This window comes from Pseudonaja textilis, chromosome 2 (assembly GCF_049901715.1).
Source record: "Pseudonaja textilis isolate UNSWEBS1 chromosome 2, rPseTex1.2, whole genome shotgun sequence".
Lineage (NCBI taxonomy): Eukaryota > Metazoa > Chordata > Lepidosauria > Squamata > Elapidae > Pseudonaja > Pseudonaja textilis.
This window is the reverse complement of record NC_141991.1, coordinates 234,436,563-234,455,779: the sequence shown is the minus strand read 5'-3', so window position 1 is coordinate 234,455,779 and position 19,217 is coordinate 234,436,563. Positions and strand designations below refer to the sequence as shown.

At 40.2% G+C, this 19,217-nt stretch overlaps 1 protein-coding gene across 2 annotated transcripts in view; it reads right to left on the bottom strand.

Annotated features, from left to right (window-relative positions):
* Positions 1-3,530, bottom strand: part of EMB (embigin) — a 36,462-nt gene extending 32,932 nt beyond the window's left edge. For both annotated transcript variants that reach the window (XM_026716371.2, XM_026716389.2), the window contains exon 1: positions 3,398-3,530. In XM_026716371.2, coding sequence (XP_026572156.1) covers positions 3,398-3,476 — 79 coding nt within the window. In that variant the 5' untranslated portion in view covers positions 3,477-3,530. The remainder of the gene's footprint in view (positions 1-3,397) is intronic.
* Positions 3,531-19,217: the final 15,687 nt, after the last annotated feature.

Sequence of the window (19,217 nt, the reverse complement as noted above, 5' to 3'; positions counted from 1 at the left end):
TGTAAGTGCGGGTGTGCTTATTATGAAGCAACACTCAAAGGCACAGAAGGTTTTGAAATGTGTTTTGTTCCAAGAGAAAGAATACTAATAAATATACAGTACAACTAGCTGTTTTTAAAGGCAACTAGCCCCATGGATATTTGAGTGTAGAGAATATAAGATGCTATCCCGCAATGAAACACTTCATGATATAACCAAAATATGAACTCTATTTTTGTGGTGTCTAGCCCAAAGCACATGGTTTCATGGGATTTTTCAGTGTAATCTCTTTTTGGGATAATCAATAAATCATGTTTAAGCAAGCCCAGATATAGCACAATGTGAGAATCAGGTAGTTGTGTTTTTGTGGTTGTAGTTACATCATAGCAGTTGAACTGAAACAAAGCAACATATCTACTTGTAGCTGGCTGCACTGAGAGAGAGGAAGTTAAATTTTTAACAGGACTTACCATGAAGACTTCTCAAAAGATTAGAAGGGGTTGAAAAGATTCTCAAAAATATTATTTTTTGTCCTGAGATTAAGACCCATCCCAGCCTTTGTTCTATAAAAAGGGAGTCTCATTTAACTTTAAGAAACAATGTGGATAATCCCTATAGTTTCTAAAGTAATAATATGGGAATAGCTTTCAATTAATTTTAATTTCCCAGCTTCAGCTACAACCCTGGGATATATTCATCTTTTATCATTTAAGTATTAAGATTTGTTCGGTTGGTTGTTTCAAGATCAACCAATGTCAACTGAGTGTTGCCCAGAATTTTGGCTTTGTCCATAGCAGTGGTCACCTGGGAAATGGTCCATCAGAAAATTTTGGTGGTCCACAGAGAAATGTCACCCCCAAAAAACCCCAAAGCAATTAATCTAGGCTGTGTGGGAACACAAAGGCTGTGGCCCGCGGGAAGACAAGGTTTCCATCGCTTGCATTGCAAACAACACGAGGTAGTGAACGGAGAGGGGAAAGGGTGGAGGGGAGGAACTTGACCCACATGCCCCGTGCACCTCGCCTGGCCACCAGGCTGCTTCTTGGAATTTCTTTCTTTCTCCCAAACTCCGTGAAAAATGAGTCTTTGGGACCCTGCAAGGCATCCTGCTCCAAAAGGCTGCGCTGGCAAAGTCTCATTTCTGGAGGAGTTTGGGGGAGAGAAAGACTTCTGCTGCTTCTGCTGCTTTCCTTGCATGAAGCCAAAAGTCTCTCTCTCTCTCTCTCTTTCTCTCTGAGAAAGGAGCTAGAAATGGTATCCTGTGATCCCAAATAAAGAACGATCGATCGGTAGGAAAACAGGGTGGGGAATTTTCCTGCAGACGTTTTGGGGGATTTTCCCAGGGTCTCTGCAGACAGAGAACTTGAAAAATCCACAAAAAAAAAGTCTGCAGGAAAATCCCCACCCTGTTTTCCTACCGATCGATCTCTCTCTCTCTCCCCTCACCTCCCCGCTCCTGGGAACGAAGCTGAAAAGTAGATTAGAAATGTGGCTGGCTTGGAGGGGGTGTCTAAAGTGTGTGTGTGTGTGTGTGTGTGTGTGTGTGTGTGTGTGAGAGAGAGAGAAAGAGAGAGAGAGAGAGAGAGAGAGAGAGAACATCATCTCCAGCCCTCCGAGGTTAGATTGGATCTCTCTCTCTCTCTCTCTCTCTCTCTCTCCCATCAATATCAGCAAGCCACTGTCAGTCAAAATTCATATTAGTGGTCCACGGGATTTAAAATTATGAGTTTGGTGGTCCCTGAGGTCCAAAAGATTGGCGGTCCCTGGTCCATAGTATCCTCAATTCAGTCGCAGAATTACTGAGTGGGAAGAGATCTGAAATATTGTCTTGCTTCTGGCCCAGTACAGAAATACAGAATCTTACTGCTTACTCTGGGTCCGGGAAGAAAAGTCAATTCCTAAGTCTCAATCACATCTTTCCCACCAGTTTCAAGCACCTCAAATTTGTTGGCTTGGTATCTATCATCATCTATGACTTTCACATCATACCACCTTTTAATTTTCTTTTTGCTGAGCTAAATGTGCACAACTGATCGATTATACTTCTTAGACTTTGGTTCCTCATCCAAGAGGCTGTAAGTCTCTTCTACACGTATGCCTGATAATGCCTGATAAAATCACAGCCAGCCATTCTTCAAGAAGCACCAACCAATACAGTAGCCAAGAGTTTTCAGAACACCTTTGCTTTTTGTCCTAATGTTGACTTTAGTCGAATAGTAAAAGTGAGGAACCCTACAAGCCAGCAGGTTTGCAGAAGATAAACTTTTATAGGCTAGAGATAAACTAGAGTCCATTTCAATAGTGCATTGAATGTTCTCTTCACTAGGAACATATACTGTGGAATAAAACATCCAACAAGTTCTAAACTGAAAGAGAGAGAGAAGGAAGGAGGGAGGGAAGGAGGAAGGAAGGAAGGAGGGAGGAAAAAAGAGAGAGAGAGAGAGAAAGAAAGAAAGAAAGAAAGAAAGAAAGAAAGAAAGAAAGAAAGAAAGAAAGAGAAAGAAAGAGAGAGAGAGAAGGGAGGGAGAAAGAAAGAACAGAAGGAAGGAAGGAAAGGGGGGAGAAAGAGAAAGAGAAAGAAAGGAAAGAAAGGAAGGAAGGAAGGAAGGAAGGAAGGAAGAAAGAAAGAAAGAAAGAAAGAAAGAAAGAAAGAGAAAGGAAGGAAGGAAGGAAGGAAGGAAGGAAGGAAGAAAGAAAGAAAGAAAGAAAGAAAGAAAGAAAGAAAGAAAGAAAGAAAGAAAGAAAGAAAGAAAGAAAGAATCAAGGAATGAGCTGTCTAAGAGCTGCAGTTATTAAGACTAGTTGAAAGTGATTATCACAGCAATTGCTAAGATAAAATCACAGGAAATGGTGCCTGGAGAGCACCATCTTCTATTCTCAGCAACTGCTACCCATCTTTAGGTACTTCATCGTTCGCACGCAGAGACACACAGAGACAAATCCTCATTCAAGTAAAAACGAATGAATAATTCAGAGGCAACGAGGATTGAGGACTACGTACCGTTATATAAACCCAAACAAAGTCTTTCCGATCTAAAATCCTCATGACCACAATCTATTTTCCCGGGGATCGACTGGGCGCGGGAGTTCGGGTCCCAATGCCGCAAAGCGGGCAGGTTGGATGCACTAATACCCACATGCAAAGCTGGGAGACCGGTTCCCCTCAGCGTCTTTTTGTCTCCCCACCCACCCACCCACCCAAAGAAGGAGCCTTATTGCTCGTACCGGGTGAATACTTTTTTTTTCTCGCCCCCGCGCCCTCTTTTGCTGAGAGTGGATTCTAACGAAGGTGACTTAGCAAGTCCCCTTGGAAGACGATCCCAAGGATGACTCCGTCTGGGTAGCTGCAGAGCCTTCCAACCGCCCTGCGACAGAGGAAAAGAAGGGGACCCACGAGCGAGCGAAGGAAGCGAGGTACCTGAAGTTTGAGCCACCGCGGGACTCCAAAAGGCCAGGAGCAGGAGCAGCTGCAGCTGGACCGCGCCGGAGCCCCTCATGGTGCAAGCAGCGTCCGAGCGAGCTGTGCGAGGAGTTTAAATTCCGCAGCGCCCCTAGCGGCCCTTCTCGGCTCCTGCAACCTGTTCTCAGTTTTCGGTGCTCTAATAACCGGAGCCGTGACGTCAAAGGAGAGGCCGGCAGCGAATGGGGTCGCTGCCTTGACAGAGAATCCGCTGGCCTGTAGGACGGCTCGATCCCTTTGGTTGGAGGGGGCTCCTTCCCCCAACGTGGCGCTCTCTAGACCGCAGGGCATGCGGCTCCGGTCAATGCCAGTGAGGGTGGCCGTGGGAAGCCTTGGGGGGCGGGAGGAGGGGTGTGTGAATGTGGAAGTGGGACGGTGGCTCGGAGCTGGGAGCAATGAAGCCATCGATGCGGGGCGGGGAAGTGTCGGGTGGGGGCTCAGTGATCGAAGACGCGCTTGGTCCAAGCCGGGGCATCTTTTGGCATTAAATAGGGGAGGATGAAACCTCATCAAAATTGGGAAAGTTGGACTCGTAACCCGACTGGCGCGTGATTTCTGGTCTACCATTGCCTGCAAGGAAGAGGATATTCCCCGTCCGACGCCCCCCCCGCCCTCCCAGTTTGTTTGTTTGTTTGTTTATTGATTCATTTATTTTATTTCTCCAATGTGTACAGCTGTCCCTCTCAACGAATATGACTTTGGGCGGCTTAAGTTACAAAAATAAAAAAGGTTCAAAACACGCAGGGGAAAAAAATAATACCCGACCCAAAATAACCCAAGCCATGACAAAAACCAAAATCATGAAAAAGTATGGAAATTATAAAAATAATATAATCAGCAGGACAGCACAGTCCAGTTCCTTAACAATACAGCCCAATTTCCTTACAGCCACTTTGCAAGTTTCACACCACTTTAATGCCGATGCTTAGGGCAGGATCTGTTTTTACAGTATTTATATTTCTTGTTTTAAATAGGGGAGCTGATTTCTAAGCCTTTCAGAATTCTAGATTTGAAGCAAAACATCCTCCCTACCAGGTTTCTTTTGTTTTTAAAAATGGCTTCTGGTCTTATATAGTTTTGGTCAAACAACAAACACTCCCAAGTAATGACTGACATGGACAGTATGGAGACAGGCAAACTCCTTCCTTTTTATGTGAAGTAATTGTTGCCCCATAAACCAAGAACAGAAGCAATGATATAAACTGTGATTTATATCAGTCAAGGGTTTAGTCTCATCAGATCGTGCACTGAGAGCTGCAGAGGGTCACAAAAGGCATGATTACAACTACAACCATAGAATTGAAGGTCCACGATTTGTATATATGCACAGTAAAAAGGACAGTGCCTCAATTTTATTTTTTATTCATTTAATTTGTTTTTTTACCCTTTTATTGTTATTATTTTAAAAAATATCCATCTGGTTCAGCTCCAAATCAGGAGAAAGACACAGGAAACATGGAGGCTGCTTGGAAAGATGGTGGAGTTGAGAGTGTGGGGGTGGGAGTTATACCTTATCTTGGGCTTTGCACTTTAGCTTCCTGTTCCTTGTATTCTACTGGCTGTTATCAGACTCCCATGGGGCTATGTAGGGGTTATGTAGGGGTCATAGCTGGCTCTTTAGGCAAAGTACAAATCTTAGGTGTTTGTCCAAGCTAAGTTTGGTTTAAGTTTCTGAGGGTGATGCAATGTGGGGTCTTAGAAACCCCTGGATAGTTTCATTATATGAACTGCAGCAAGCACAGTGCAAAATAAGAGGATAAGCACAATAAGCACAATGAAGAAACAACAGCCAGTAATGTGTTGTCCCAGAAACAGGAAGTAGTTGTGGCAGAGCTAGCAATGTTTCTAACTTTAACCCGACTTGTTAAAATGGCAATTCTTTTGAAAACATGGTTATTACTTATATTGTTCAAAAGACAGCATGTTTTTAAAATTGGACAATAACCAATTAAGTGTTATTATCCCACAGGTAGAATTACCTATCCTGCACAATGCTCCAAGATTGCTATCCTTTTTCTCTTGTAGTATTAGTGGGTGGGTGGCTTTCAAAAGGCTGGCAATACAGAGAGGAGTAAAGATTGAAGTTGATTTTAGTAGCAATGCAACTTATTAAAGATTTTCATTGTTTCAGGCAATCTCCAAAGGTATCAAGGAATACAATGTATTTTTTATAACTTCTTACAATTCTTAACCTGTCTTCCTCTCTCTTTCTCCTTTCTCCTTCCTCCCTGTTTAAATCCTAAGTCAGTGTAGCCACTCTGGGCACCTGACCTCATGAATGCTTGGGCCTTTAAATAAAAATAATAATAATAAAGCTTTAAATTATTTTATTCTATAATTCCCCTCCTGCAATTATCAAATTAAATATTAGAGAGTTGTGTTGTGTATACAATCTTGAGTCTGTAAGACTTCATTTATCTTTGAGGGGCGGTGTCTTTTCTTATTGTCTTTCAACAGGTCTTCCTTTTGAAACAGAGTTTAAGATTATACTGCAGAACTGTTGTGCATGTATTTTAATTCTCACCATGATGTAGACCAGGGGTGTCAAACTCGCGCTGACACATTGTCGTCACATGACATATTGCAATTTTTCCCCCTTCACCAAACCGGGGGTGGGTGTGGCCAGCATGTGATGCATCCAGCCTATGGGCTGCGAGTTTGACGCCCCTGATGTAGACCTTCAAAATAAAATAAACTGAATTGATAGGTCAACTCAATCTCTGTTGCTCTGTTTTGAGGCCTTAAATTAAAGTGTTGAAGCTGACTGGACATGTCCTTTCCTTGGCTATGCATCCAGCACTTAAAAGGAAAGTCTGGATCAAAGCTTAACTGAATCTAAGAACTGCTTCAAAGTTCCAAGAACCTCTATCAAGCCTAAATGAGAACATCTTGTTGGATTTCAGCATGGATGATGGGATTATTCTTCAGGGCAAAGCCATTCAGCCACAATACAAACTGCACAACAGAGCCCCTTCATTGCATCAACCCAATCAGCTATGACCCCTGTATAGCTCCATGGGAATCTGAACCAATAGAATACATGCCCTTGCCACAGGAACAGGAAGCTCAAGGACAAGGTCCAAGAGAGGGTATAAATAACCCTCAGTCTCACTCCATGTTGTCAACTGCACTCCATGTTGTTAACTGCTTGATGGTTTTGCTCCATTAAACCATCTTTCCTATCAGCCTCCATATTTCCAGTGTCTTTCTCCTCACTTGGAACAGAACCAGAAGGATATTTCTTTCAACACCTCAGAATAACTAAATAGGCTCAATTGTGATTTGATGGCAAGTGCACTGTTTGGTTATGTCCATGAAGTCACTAGGAGTCATGTTTGAATAAAGAAACATTGCCCTTTATCATTAGAAGAGCGTAGGCAAGCAGAGTATATTAGTGTTCATCTCTTTGATGTATATCTTGCTATCTTCCCAAAATAATGATCATAATGTTAACAGTTCCTTGATCAGCCTTTTAAATGATCAGGAGGGATCCTTGGATTTTAACCCTTCAACACTTTAGCCAAAAACAGAAATACATTGGCTAGATTAGAGGTTTAACTTTTTTTTTTAAAAAAATGGGTTGTACATAATTTCTCAAGTTCAGGCTTGACAGATCTGTTGCCAAAGCCTTTCCACACCTGAACTAAAAATGGCCTTTTGTTTTTCAAATTAAATGTGCAACAGGTACATTTGCCATTCCAAGAAGAAATATGCAATTCTACTTGGCAGTGTAGTATAGAATTCAAGTAATTGCAGAAGTGTATAGTGTTAGTTGTTTGTTTGTTTGTTTAAGTCCAATCTACAGTGAGAAAGTAAAAATAAATTTAAATCCCAGCCAAGTGCATTAATTTCAGGATTAATCCCTGAGAAGTATTCCAATCTGAAACCTGTAGAGCCGGTGCCTGTCGGCTGAGGCGGTATTAAACTTCATTGGCAAATGTCCAGCTCAATATAAGAAATCTTCTTGTATTACTAGTCTAGAAAATGAGAATGTTATGTAAAATTGTCAAGCTTATAAATCAGGTGGCCAAAAATCTTCAGTATCATTCTTAAGGTTGCTGAACTTGATTTCAGTTATGGGAAATGACACTGAAGACAAAAATAATAGATAGGATATGGGGTAGAAAGTATGTACACAAATCCCAATTACAATCTATTTTGAAACCTCCCATATTCCACTGCCCTCCTCCCCAGAACAATTGCTGCGAATACTTGTTTTCCTATGTTACAATCATATGCAGATTTACCCGGATGGAACCTTAATTGTGTCAAATTTGGGGGAATGGGAGGAGAGGATTGTTATCCTGTAACCAGAAATAAGACATTGTTTATTTTACTGTTTTATTAAAAGGTACCACTAAAAAGATACAAACTATACAAACTAAGTGTATAAAAAAGAAAAAAAATAGAAAGTGCAGAAAAGAAAAATAGAAAAACAGAGGAGAAAGAAAAACAATGAAAACATAGTAAAGAAAAAGAAAAGAAGTATATAAATTTCTTCATCACAAGTATGAACAATTTTAATACCTTATCACCTTCTCTTGAATTACAACAAATGAGGCCTTCTTCCTGTATACCCTCACTTGTGGATCTTGAAAAATTGAGCGTTGTCTGGTCTGTTTAGACAAGACTTAAGCAAGATTATTTGGAGAAAAGATCACCAGCTTTTGAATGGATTGGGAAGTTAGAAATCAATAGCAAATCACTTCTATATATGGCATGTATTTTTGCATGAAGTTTCTAGGAGTTAAGGGCTAATTGAGAAAGTAATTATGTTTACATTGTCAAAATAGTTCTCAAGGGAAAAAATTGCTCCTACACCATTGGATATTTCTTTGCTTTCCTCCCAGCAATTAACCTAGATAAAAACACTACCTTTCTCTTTTGGTAGCCAAACTCAAAACAATATACATGCTGATTTCTGACAAAGGACTTTTCTACACTGAAGCCTTCAGTGGCCTGTCTCTCATACAAAAGCTGGATGCAAATGAGGCCAACTTAAGAAATTCTTTTTGGATTTCAACCCATTTCTTTATTTTTACTTGATGTTTTATATGCACCATGCTATTGCCCTAGCTGGAGATTCTTCTATTTCCTTACCTGACCTAGGAAGAAGAGAAGAGACTAAAGAGACTATAGGATTACCATTTGTGGCTAAAGGGAAAATGGCAGGCTTCCTTTCAATTTCAGTGGTTATTAAAAAACAATAATCCAGACCAACACATTCCACCAAATAATTTGTTCATTTATTTTTTTAAATAGAGGACAGTGACTAGTGACTGAAAAGTAAAGGCATTTCTACTATAGCAGTGTTTCCTAACATTGGTCATTCCCAGGCGTGTGGACTTCAAGTCCAGGAAAAATATCAACATACCTGAACATTGCCAAGATTGAGAAACATTGCTGTACAAACATCAACTGGATTGCAAGAATTTGCTTACAAGGAATTGTAGTATGATTTGCTTTCAAGGAAATGTAGTAAATTATGTGGACCTGGACAACACAGGCAAAAGTTGAGTTAAGAGTTATGTAGTTGGGGATTTGTTGAAGGTGATGTGATATGTTCCTACTCTCCAGAAATGGTGGATGTTTCACTGTCATGTTGGGATGAAACTGGAGGCATGGATCTATCCAATGATGCAATCCTTATAGCATGTTTAACTCATTCCGGCAATAAGACCAACAGAAAAGTCACACTTTGCTCTATTGAATCCACACATTTTATTAACTATGATTTATTGAAGGCTGGATTTAAACAAAAGTCAAAACCACATAATGAGTTTCTCTGTTTTGTAAACACAGTAAAGATTAATGAGTTTCTCTGTTTTGTAAGTACAGTAAAGATTAATGCATAGAAGTATTTGTCAACTGTTGTTTAATGACAACAGACAACAGGATTGAATAACTAACAGAAAGTATTCAATAGACAAAGTTTGCAAAGATGCTGGCTGCCCTTTCTTTTCATAGCCAGTTTACCGATTAACAGTCAATGGGAAACTGTTAGGTTTTAACAATGGGAGATAATGGTTAGGAAATGAAGTTCTTAATAGCTGTGGATACCAGTGAGATACCCATCAGAACTTGGAAAAAGCACTTCCTTCTAGCCTCTCCTTTCTGCCTCTCCTTTGCTGCTAAGTCTCTAAATGACTCAAATATTAGAAAGTAATTTTCAAACTGCAATTTTGTCTTAATCTGAAGAAACAACCTAGCAATGCTGTCTTTAGAAAAACCTCTTCTTAATTATCTTGCCAGTGGGGAAAAAGCAACATAACAATCCAAGCATCTATCAAAAAAAAAGTGCAGAAGGTTCTCTCTCTGTTAGATAATCAAGAAGCAATTAATTGACACTTGCTGCATTTTACAAACTCCAGCAAAAGCACCATGAAATGATACTTTTTCCAACATTAATTTTTAGATTCACATTCTTCTCCTGCATCATAATCAATCAAACCACCCATGCTTTAAATTTATATTATTTCTTCTGCAATACATACAAATGACTAGACTTACATTTAAACTATATGCTTGAATTAAATAGTTTGTTCCTAACCAGATACTGACCATTCATCATTCTCATTCATTCTAAGGACAATGATTGGTCCAATGTCTGGCTTGCCTCATTCCCACCCATGTATTCATTTCTTCTGGAAAAATAATTTTTCTTCCTTGATCACATTGATGCAGAATGATTTTTTTTTTCAAAACTCATATCAGTTTCTTATCAGCCTTCACTTGAGTGTGACTTGCAACTTTCACCAACTTATTGATTCTTACTTTCATAAACAGATCCTATTTTCATAAAGACATAGCCTCAGCCCTAAGATGTCCTGGTGTTGACCTGTTTATCACTAACCCTTATCTGCTGCTACTTCCTGACTGATCAGTGTCTGCAGGTGCCCAGGAAATGGCCCTGGGGTCTCTTCCTATTCTGTTTTGTTAAAACTTAAAATAGTTACCTAAGCTGCAATTATGAACCATAAAACTCAAGTTTTCAAGTTTTCAGCTTTATCTGTTGGATTGCAAAATTTTATTCTCTAAGGTCAGAAGTTAGAATCTATTAGACAAGTTAAAATGAGGGATGAGAGCAGTTTGGTGTAGTGATTAAAGTCCAGACTTGAAGTCCAGGAGAGGGAGAGTTCTAGCACCTTCTTAGACAGAAAGTCAGTTAGGTGGCCTTTTGGCTAGTTACTTTCTCTCATTCCTAGGAAGTAGGCAATGACATACAATTCTGAAATCTTGCCCAACTTCAAGAACCAGTTCAGCAATCACTAGGAGCCAACAATAACTTAAGGGGCCACAGTGGATTACGTAGTAAGACGCTGGGCGTCCACACTGCTGAGATCAGCAGCTTAGCGATTCAATTTTCATAAGCGAATAAACTGTGTAGGGTAGTGAGCCTCCTCCAATTACGCACCGGCATTCAGTCATCCCGCAGGTAAAGTTAACACCACCCAAAATAATTCCTTTCACAGATGCAGCCAGCCACCTCAATGATCCCTGGTTAACATATGCCATATGCTAACTAAATAAATAAACAATAACTTAAAGATATGTGTACGCATATAGTCACACTGAGATGTTAGAGTTAAAATTGATTATGCAGTTAGTCCACATTTATATGCCTCCTTTGTTATGCTTCCCTTCCCCTAAAGCTGGTTTAAAAAATCATGATTTCCCTCAAATCTTGCTCTCCAACAATTTGTTGTTACTATGTACCTGGAATGGGACCTTACTGCTCTGTTGTCCATATAGCTTTAATGTACATAATTCCTACTTGGGGATTTCTTCAGGTGAAGTTGTTCAACACTATCCTACATAATCTTCCACATGAAAAGTCTTCTCTGCTTATTGTGTTCCATTGTCTGGTTATTTTGTACATTGCATTTTATTTTCGTTGTTCTTTTAAACTGACTGTCCTTCCCCAATTTCTTATTACTATGGGCCAATCTTTCAACCTTTCAATCACTACTGAAATGGCAGCAAAGAGTTATATTGTTTTGTATCTTTTGGTGGCCATCTGGTGGCTGGTGGGTCTGTGTTGTATAGTACAAAAGGCAGTTACAGTGTATTCCTTTGAACAACTGGATTTGACAAGGAAGTTTTGCTGTGGGCAGTTATAGGAACTGTAAATCATTCAAAGAACATAAGATAAGCAGGAAAAGAGAAGGTTTCCCCAGAATGGTAGCCTTTCAGAAGACCGGCATACTGTATGTACACTTATGGAAGATAGCTTGATGTTTTTATGTTTTGTTTGTTTATGTTTGTTTTTAAAAACCAATAAAATTTAATTTTTTTTAAAAAAGAACTACCATAACAAAATCATTTCAATTAGATTTGCAAGAGTTTTGTATTCTTTGATTTACTGTTTAAAGTAACTTTCAATTTCTAGGTAGTAGCAACAAATTGTAGTGTGCCTTGTTTATGGGCTGTCTGTTCATCTTTTCATTAGGTTGAAGGGTCAAGTCATGAAGAAACAATAAAGTAGAAGCAACCCAAAGAAATAGGTTTTCAGCCACGCTCCTCAAAGAATTCATATAATCAAGGACAATATATTCAGTGTCAGGGACATGTGTTCCTGCACTTTGACTGAATGATTGCTCCATCATCCCATTTTCAAAAGTTCCATCTGGGGAATCAACAAAGGGCAGGAGGTCATTCAAAGAGGACAGGGAACAGGCTGAATGGGAGGGTATTTCACAGGTAAAACAAATGAACCTGTAAGATTGATGGCACAGAACACATTGTTTCAGCCTCCCTCCCTAATGTGTATTGCATATATGCAGTGGCTTGGATAATAGGGAAACACCACTTCTGGAACATAAATTGGCAAATTGGTCAATGTACTATTGTTAGCGAAACAATATGATCATGAAGACTACAGTTTAAGGAATTTATGAGGAATTTTTGTGCTGCCACTGAAGTAGACACTGGAATCAGCCATGGACCAAATTAGTTACATATTTTTAAATCTCTGTTTAACTAAATCACCTCAAGTCAGAGGCAAACTTCAGGCTACACGTAGCACCCAAATCTCTAAAAGTTGCTAAGTAACTTTTATGTGTGTTTAATTGGGAAGATAGGCAAATTACCTCTGACATGCTTAGTTTTTGTTCTCATTTTATTTGTTGGATCTAATAAGTGTTAGCTATGCACACTGGGATAGCATTAAAATTAAATAAATAAAAGTAAATAGTGAGATGAATAAAGTTATTTATAAATAGCATTATTTATAGATGATCAATAAATGATGTCCCTATTGTAAACTAAAGGAGAAAAATATTCTAAATATTATATATATTTAATTATATTAAATATAACTTTAAAAATGGAATGTTTTCTCTTTCTTTCATTCTCTTTTTAGACCTACCTATATATTCCTCTAAAGGCATAATATTTAAACCCAACCTTCTGCAACTTAAAAATATATAGATAGTCGTTTTTGACAATCACAACTGCAATGGTAAGTTCATCGTTAAGAAAAGTGATCACTAAGTGAAACCACAACTGCACTTATGATGCTTTCCTTTCCTGTACAAACTTGTGAGGTTGCAAACATGACAACTGGTTGCAAAGTTACTTTTTCATCACTGGAATAACTATGAATGCTCACTAAACAAAATGTCCCTAACCAAACACTAGCTGTAGATCAAGATTCTATAGAATGATTGTTTGAAGGATATATATATATATATTCTTCTTCTTCTTCTTCTTTTTCTTCAGCGTTTGTCTCGCGCTCGGGCGAGGTCCGCTAATGTCCTTGAGTACTGCTTCCACACCTCTCTGTCTGCCACGTGTGTCGGGTCTGCCTTCGCGATCTCTAGATCGGCCTTGATCGTGTCCATCCAGCGTTGTTTAGGTCTACCACGCGGTCTCACTCCTCCGACAGTCACCTTCATTACAGATTTGATGATGGATTCTTCCTTGGCGCGGCTCACGTGGCCGAACCATCGTAGCCGGGACTGCCTCATGACCGTGGGGATGGGCACGACGTTGAACCGCTCACGCACTTCTTCGCTCCTGACGCGATCGAGTAGGGTGAGGCCTACCGACCATCGGAGCATTCGCATCTCCATTATCTGGAGTCTGCTTTGGGCTTCTTTGGTCGCCGGCCAGCACTCTGCGCCGTATATGGCCACGGGCGCACCACAGAGTTATAGATTTTCGCCTTCAGGCGCATCGGCATCTTCTTGTCACAGAGGACGCCCGTGACGGACTTCCATTTGCCCCACGCTGCATTGATCCTGGCTGCCACCTCAGTTTGTAGTAGGCCTTCTTCCCAAGAGTAGTTCCCAGGTACTTGAAGGTGGAGGCGTGGTAGCTCCTGCCCGCTCACGTGGATGGAGCCTGTCATTTCATTATCAGTGGTCAGGTATTCGGACTTCTTTAGGTTCAGCCGGAGCCCGAACTGCTCGAGGCGGTCGTGCCACTGTTGGACTCGGTGCTCGAGTTCAGCCTTGCACAGGTTGGCCAGGAACACATCATCGGCGTAGAGCAGCGTCCATGGGGCGGGCGTGTACAGGTCGTGTGTAATTGTGTCCATCACCAGAATGAACAGGGGGACGAGCGGTCTGCCACCTCCAAGTGGTGTCCCCTGGATGCGCGAAGCCGTCAAATGCTGACCGTAACTGAGAGCAGACCCTCCGGCGACAGGCCCACGCGACAGGCCGGCTGGAGTACTCAAATGCCGCATCAACATGGTGGAAACGTCCACTACAAAACACACGTCCAATGCTACCGCGTTCGGGGGAACCGACGGGCGCAGGAGACCATTGGCCTACGCCAAAAATCAACGAAATGGTCCACGCGGAAAGCACGGCGCACCTGCACCGTGAGAAAGCTATGGCGACTCGCGTCCGGTCCGATGCGCACGGAGACTACCCGATCCGTGTGAAAAACGCAAGCGGGAACAGAGGACTGCCAGACGCTCAAGGTGGCCACCTGGAACGTGGATTCGCTGACTGGACGCTCGACCGAGATCGTCAGGGCCATGCGGGACAGGAAGCTGGACATCTGCTGCCTCCAGGAAACTCGCTGGAAGGGCAACAAGGCTACGACTATAGACGGCTACAAGATCATATACACCAGCTGTAAGGAAAACCGCGGCGGTGTAGCTGTGGTTGTCAGTCCAAGCTGGCAAAGCTCCGCCGCAGAAGTTAAGCGCCTCACAGAACGACTGATGATAATCGTCGTGAGCGACCAAGAGGCAGCGCCTACACATCTTGTCCGCCACGCCCTCAGATCGGATGTCACGAGGAGGAGAAGGATACCTTCTGGGAACTGCTCGACATCCAACTCAGGCAGATCCCACACCAAGACGACATCATCATCTCGGCGACCTGAATGGTCATGTAGGGCGGGACAAAACGGACACCAGTGCCACGGTGGGCACGGCACAGGCGATACGAATGAGAATGGCCAGAGGATCCTGGACTTTGCCGACTCCCATGATATGACCATCACGAATACCTGCTTCATTAGGCGAGAATCTCAACTCCTCACCTACCATAGCAGAAACGGGAGCCACCACACACAGATCGACTACATCATCGCACGACAAGAGCCGCTAAAACGTGCTCAACGCCAAGGTGTACCCGCACGAATCGAGCAGTCAGCACAGGCCGCTGATGGCGAAGATCAGGATCAGCAAGCCCAAGACCAGGATTGACAAAAGGAATGCAGACCAGCCACGAATCAAGTGGTGGAACCAGAAGAAGATGGCGGGACCCCTCATCAAACCGGAGCAGTTCCCGCAGATGGTCGACGGGCCACAGGAAGCGTGGTCCATGCTGAAGAGCACTGTTCACACTGCCGGCTGCCAACAGCTTGGTTGCACCAAGCCAGGACGGAGACGCATCGAACGAGATATATATATATATATATATATATATATATATATATATATATATATATATATATATATATATATATATATATATTGCTATACATTATTTTCTTAGTAAGTTTTGAAGTCATTCTGACATTTATTCAAAAGCATAGCAATGAATTATTTTGCCATTTTGGGGTCAGAATCTTGAGTTCTCAAATATAAAAAGGGTAATAGCAGTAAATAAAAAAAAAAGCAAAATTAGTTGTGGGATGGAGATAATAATAATCAGGGATTTAAAATAGCTCATACTCAGATTGAAATGACTAAGTATTAAAAGGCATACTAACAGCTTATAACCTCAATTAGAGAATAATAAAATAAGTTGTCTTGTATATAGCAGGCGTGAAATTCAAAATTTTTCCCTACTGACTCTGAGGGCGTGGCTTGGTATAATAGTAATAGAAACCAGGGGTGATTTTTTAAAGATTTTTTTACCGATTCAAATTGTCCCTACCATCTCTCCCGAGGTATATAGCCTATACACAAATATATACCAATTAATCAGGAAACATAAAAAGGATTAGGATGTCTTATTCAAGTATCCGTGATCTTAATATAAAGTCTTTCCACTGAAATAAATATACTGCTGTTATCACATATACATCCCTTTCACTTTCAAAGAATCATTTGGAGAAGAGATTCCTTAGATCTTATTAAGGATTATGGGTGAAGATTTGTGTGTATGACAATAAAAACGGATACAGTATGAAGAAGGTTTACATCCCATTGTTATGCTGTAATGTTTTTTATACTGTAGAAAAACAAGCACTTAAAATGTTCAGCGTAATTCACATTTATGCCACCTAGGGGCCAAATGATACAATTAACAGAAATCCCAAATTGTTTCAGATGGAGGAAGCTAATGCATGTGTTAATTTATTATGGAATACAGTTGAGCAAAAAGTTTTCTATCTTTAGAATGCTTTTCATATTTTGTGAACATGTAAATAATTGTGGTATATGTAAGTACTGCACAATGATTAAGGGTTTAAATTTAAGAAAATCCAAATTCTGGTCTTCATTTGACAATACAGCTCATGGTGTAATTTTGGGGCAGACTCTTTCACTTAGCCTAAATCTCAAGGTTGAAACATTACTAAATTATGAGGAATCTCTACCTTCTGCTCATAAAAAGTTATAACATAAATGCAATAAATAAATATGATTGCTCTTACAATCTTAGTCAATACCATTTCAGCCACTGAATTCAATATATCCCTCTCAGGGCAGAAATCCAAATTAAAGCAACCCAGGAGAAGCTGCTCTAGGGTCTGCCTGGATTGTACGAGGAAAGAAAGTTCACCTAAATTACTCCAGTAATAGTTTCTGTTGTCAAACTGCTGTTAGTTCTTATAATTTTTTTCTCAAAATCAAGAGGAATCTATATTCCAATATTGCACATTTTACATTCTGGACAAGGAAAAAAAATCAAGCTTGACTTTTTTTCTATCAATTTTTAGACATTAGAAGAGTTATGATTCCAGGTTCTTTCTTCACTGAACTTATTTTCAGTTCTCTTCACCAACTTTGTTCCCTTTTCTGAACTTTGGCCAATCTCTATGAATCCTTCTTAAATTGTGGAACTAAATACAGTTACTCACTGGAATCTGAGTAAAGCCGAATACAGTTGAACAATTAACTTCCAAGATCTGGAAATTATCCTTGTGTTAAATAGCAGCTTAAAAATGGTATTTGCCTTTTTTTCAGTCAAATCTCAGCTATGACTCATATTCACTTTACAATCCACCATTATTCCAAGTTTTTATATTATATATATAAATGTTTATTGTCTGTCTATATTGTCTGTTGATCTCACATTTTTATTGCCATCCAGGAGAACAGAGGAGGAGAAAAGGAGCCATGTTAGTTTATGGTGCAAAAATTCAAGAGGAATCTGATAGCATCTTTTCTAACTGATACATTTTATTAAAGACACAAGCTGTGAGCCAGCTTAAGACACAAAGGTTTATGCCTTTTAATAAAATTGGACAATTGGAAAATGTGCTACTAGATTCCTTCTGATATTTTGCCATCCCATACCTATTTTCATTTCATTTCATTTATTACATTTATTGGCTCATCTTACCACATTTGTTTCCTTGGTGAAATATGCTGCATTTCTCACTGTTAAATATTATTCTAATATTCTCAGTGCATTTCACCAAGACATTCAAATAATTTTGAATGTTATTTCTATCTTCTAGGCTGTTAGCTACCCCACTCAGTTTTGTTTTATCTTAAAATGTGGTGTAAATCACATCCAACACTTCACCCAAGCAATTAAGAAACCAAAGGACACAGGATTGATCCCTTTGGCAGACATCCTTTTAGAGTAATTTCATTAAAAGCTTTTCATTATCACAGAAGCTTCTAAACTCTATAGAGCAGTGGTTCTCAACATCAGGAACTCCCAGAATTACCCAGCCAGCACCCAGAATTCACTGCCTCTGATGTCTGAGGAATTCTGGGAATTGAAAGCCATGCATCTTAAAGTTGCGGAGGTTGAGAAATACTGTTCTAGATGTTTATGTAGGGTGAGAGATGCATGCTTCCCACTTCAGTGCCTAGACTCTATGTACCTATCATATATATTAGAATATGGAGCTTTATGTGGCATAGCAATTACTATATAGCAAGATCAATACAATTGTTGTGAGTAGACCGATCCAGTCATGCTTATCTGCTTTGATTTGAAAATGAATGATAGAGATGTCTTGAAACTTACTCAAAACATATCCATCTTTGGATGATTCCACAAATCATATCAAATATCCATATGCAGAAAAACTGACCATCTCTCTTAATTCTGGAAACATTAAGACCAATACTTCCCATTCTATATCCTGCAGTGAATGACATGAATTAAAGAAATGTTGCAGCTTTATTTTAGCTAAGACAGACAGTAGTTTTAGGTAAAGTTTTAGGAAAATGGGGTGACCAGGAGGTCCTTCTTGGATAAGTAAATACTGGTTGGAGTATGCTGGTGGACTACTAAATAGCTAATAATCATAACAAATATTTCTCAACCTTTAAAGATGCACTATTCCCAAGATTCTACTCATGACTAATCCATAGGGATGAGCAGATTTCTTGTAAACTCCTTTGATTTATTGTAATCTCCTTTGATATAATATATAAAGAAGAGGGAGTCAGCCTACTCTCCAAAGCACCTTAGGACAGGACAAGAAACAATGGGTGGAAACTATCAAGGAGAGAAGCAACCTAGAACTAAGGAGAAATTTATTAACAGTTATGAACAATTAATCAATGGAATAACTTGCTCCCAGAAGTTGTGAGTATTTCATCATTGGACGTTTTATAGAAGAGATTGGACAACCATTTGTCTGAAATGGTGTAGGGTTTCCTGCCTGAGCACAGGATTGGACTAGAAGACCTCCAAGGTCCCTTCCAACTCTGTTAGTCTTGCTGCAGCAAAGTCAGCAGAGCCAACCAGCTTTGATTGGCTTATATGCTTAACTCAGAGATCTCAGCTTGCCGAAAAAACTAAGTACAACTTCAAATATCTGTGCAGCTCTTCTGATCAAGGGCAGTCTGGTCACATAAAAGTCAGAAAAGCACCAGGCCTCTGTGTTTTAAGCAGGTGAAATAATGTTTTGGTGGATATGAAGTAGTGGCACAAAACTTTTAAATCATGGCCTGGGGATGAAATAAGATCAGAATCCTGGAATGAAACAATACTTGGATTACCAGGGGATTTTCTAATTGGGAAAAACTGCAAATGAGAAGTGGGATAAAGACAGGAATTACATTCCAATGAAACTGGAGGGTTGTTGTTTGGGAAGGCTGCAAGCAATACTGGAATTGGGATTAAGAGCCCTGTAATTAAGATTCCAGGGATCTTGAGCTGTAGATAATGATAGGACTTTTTAC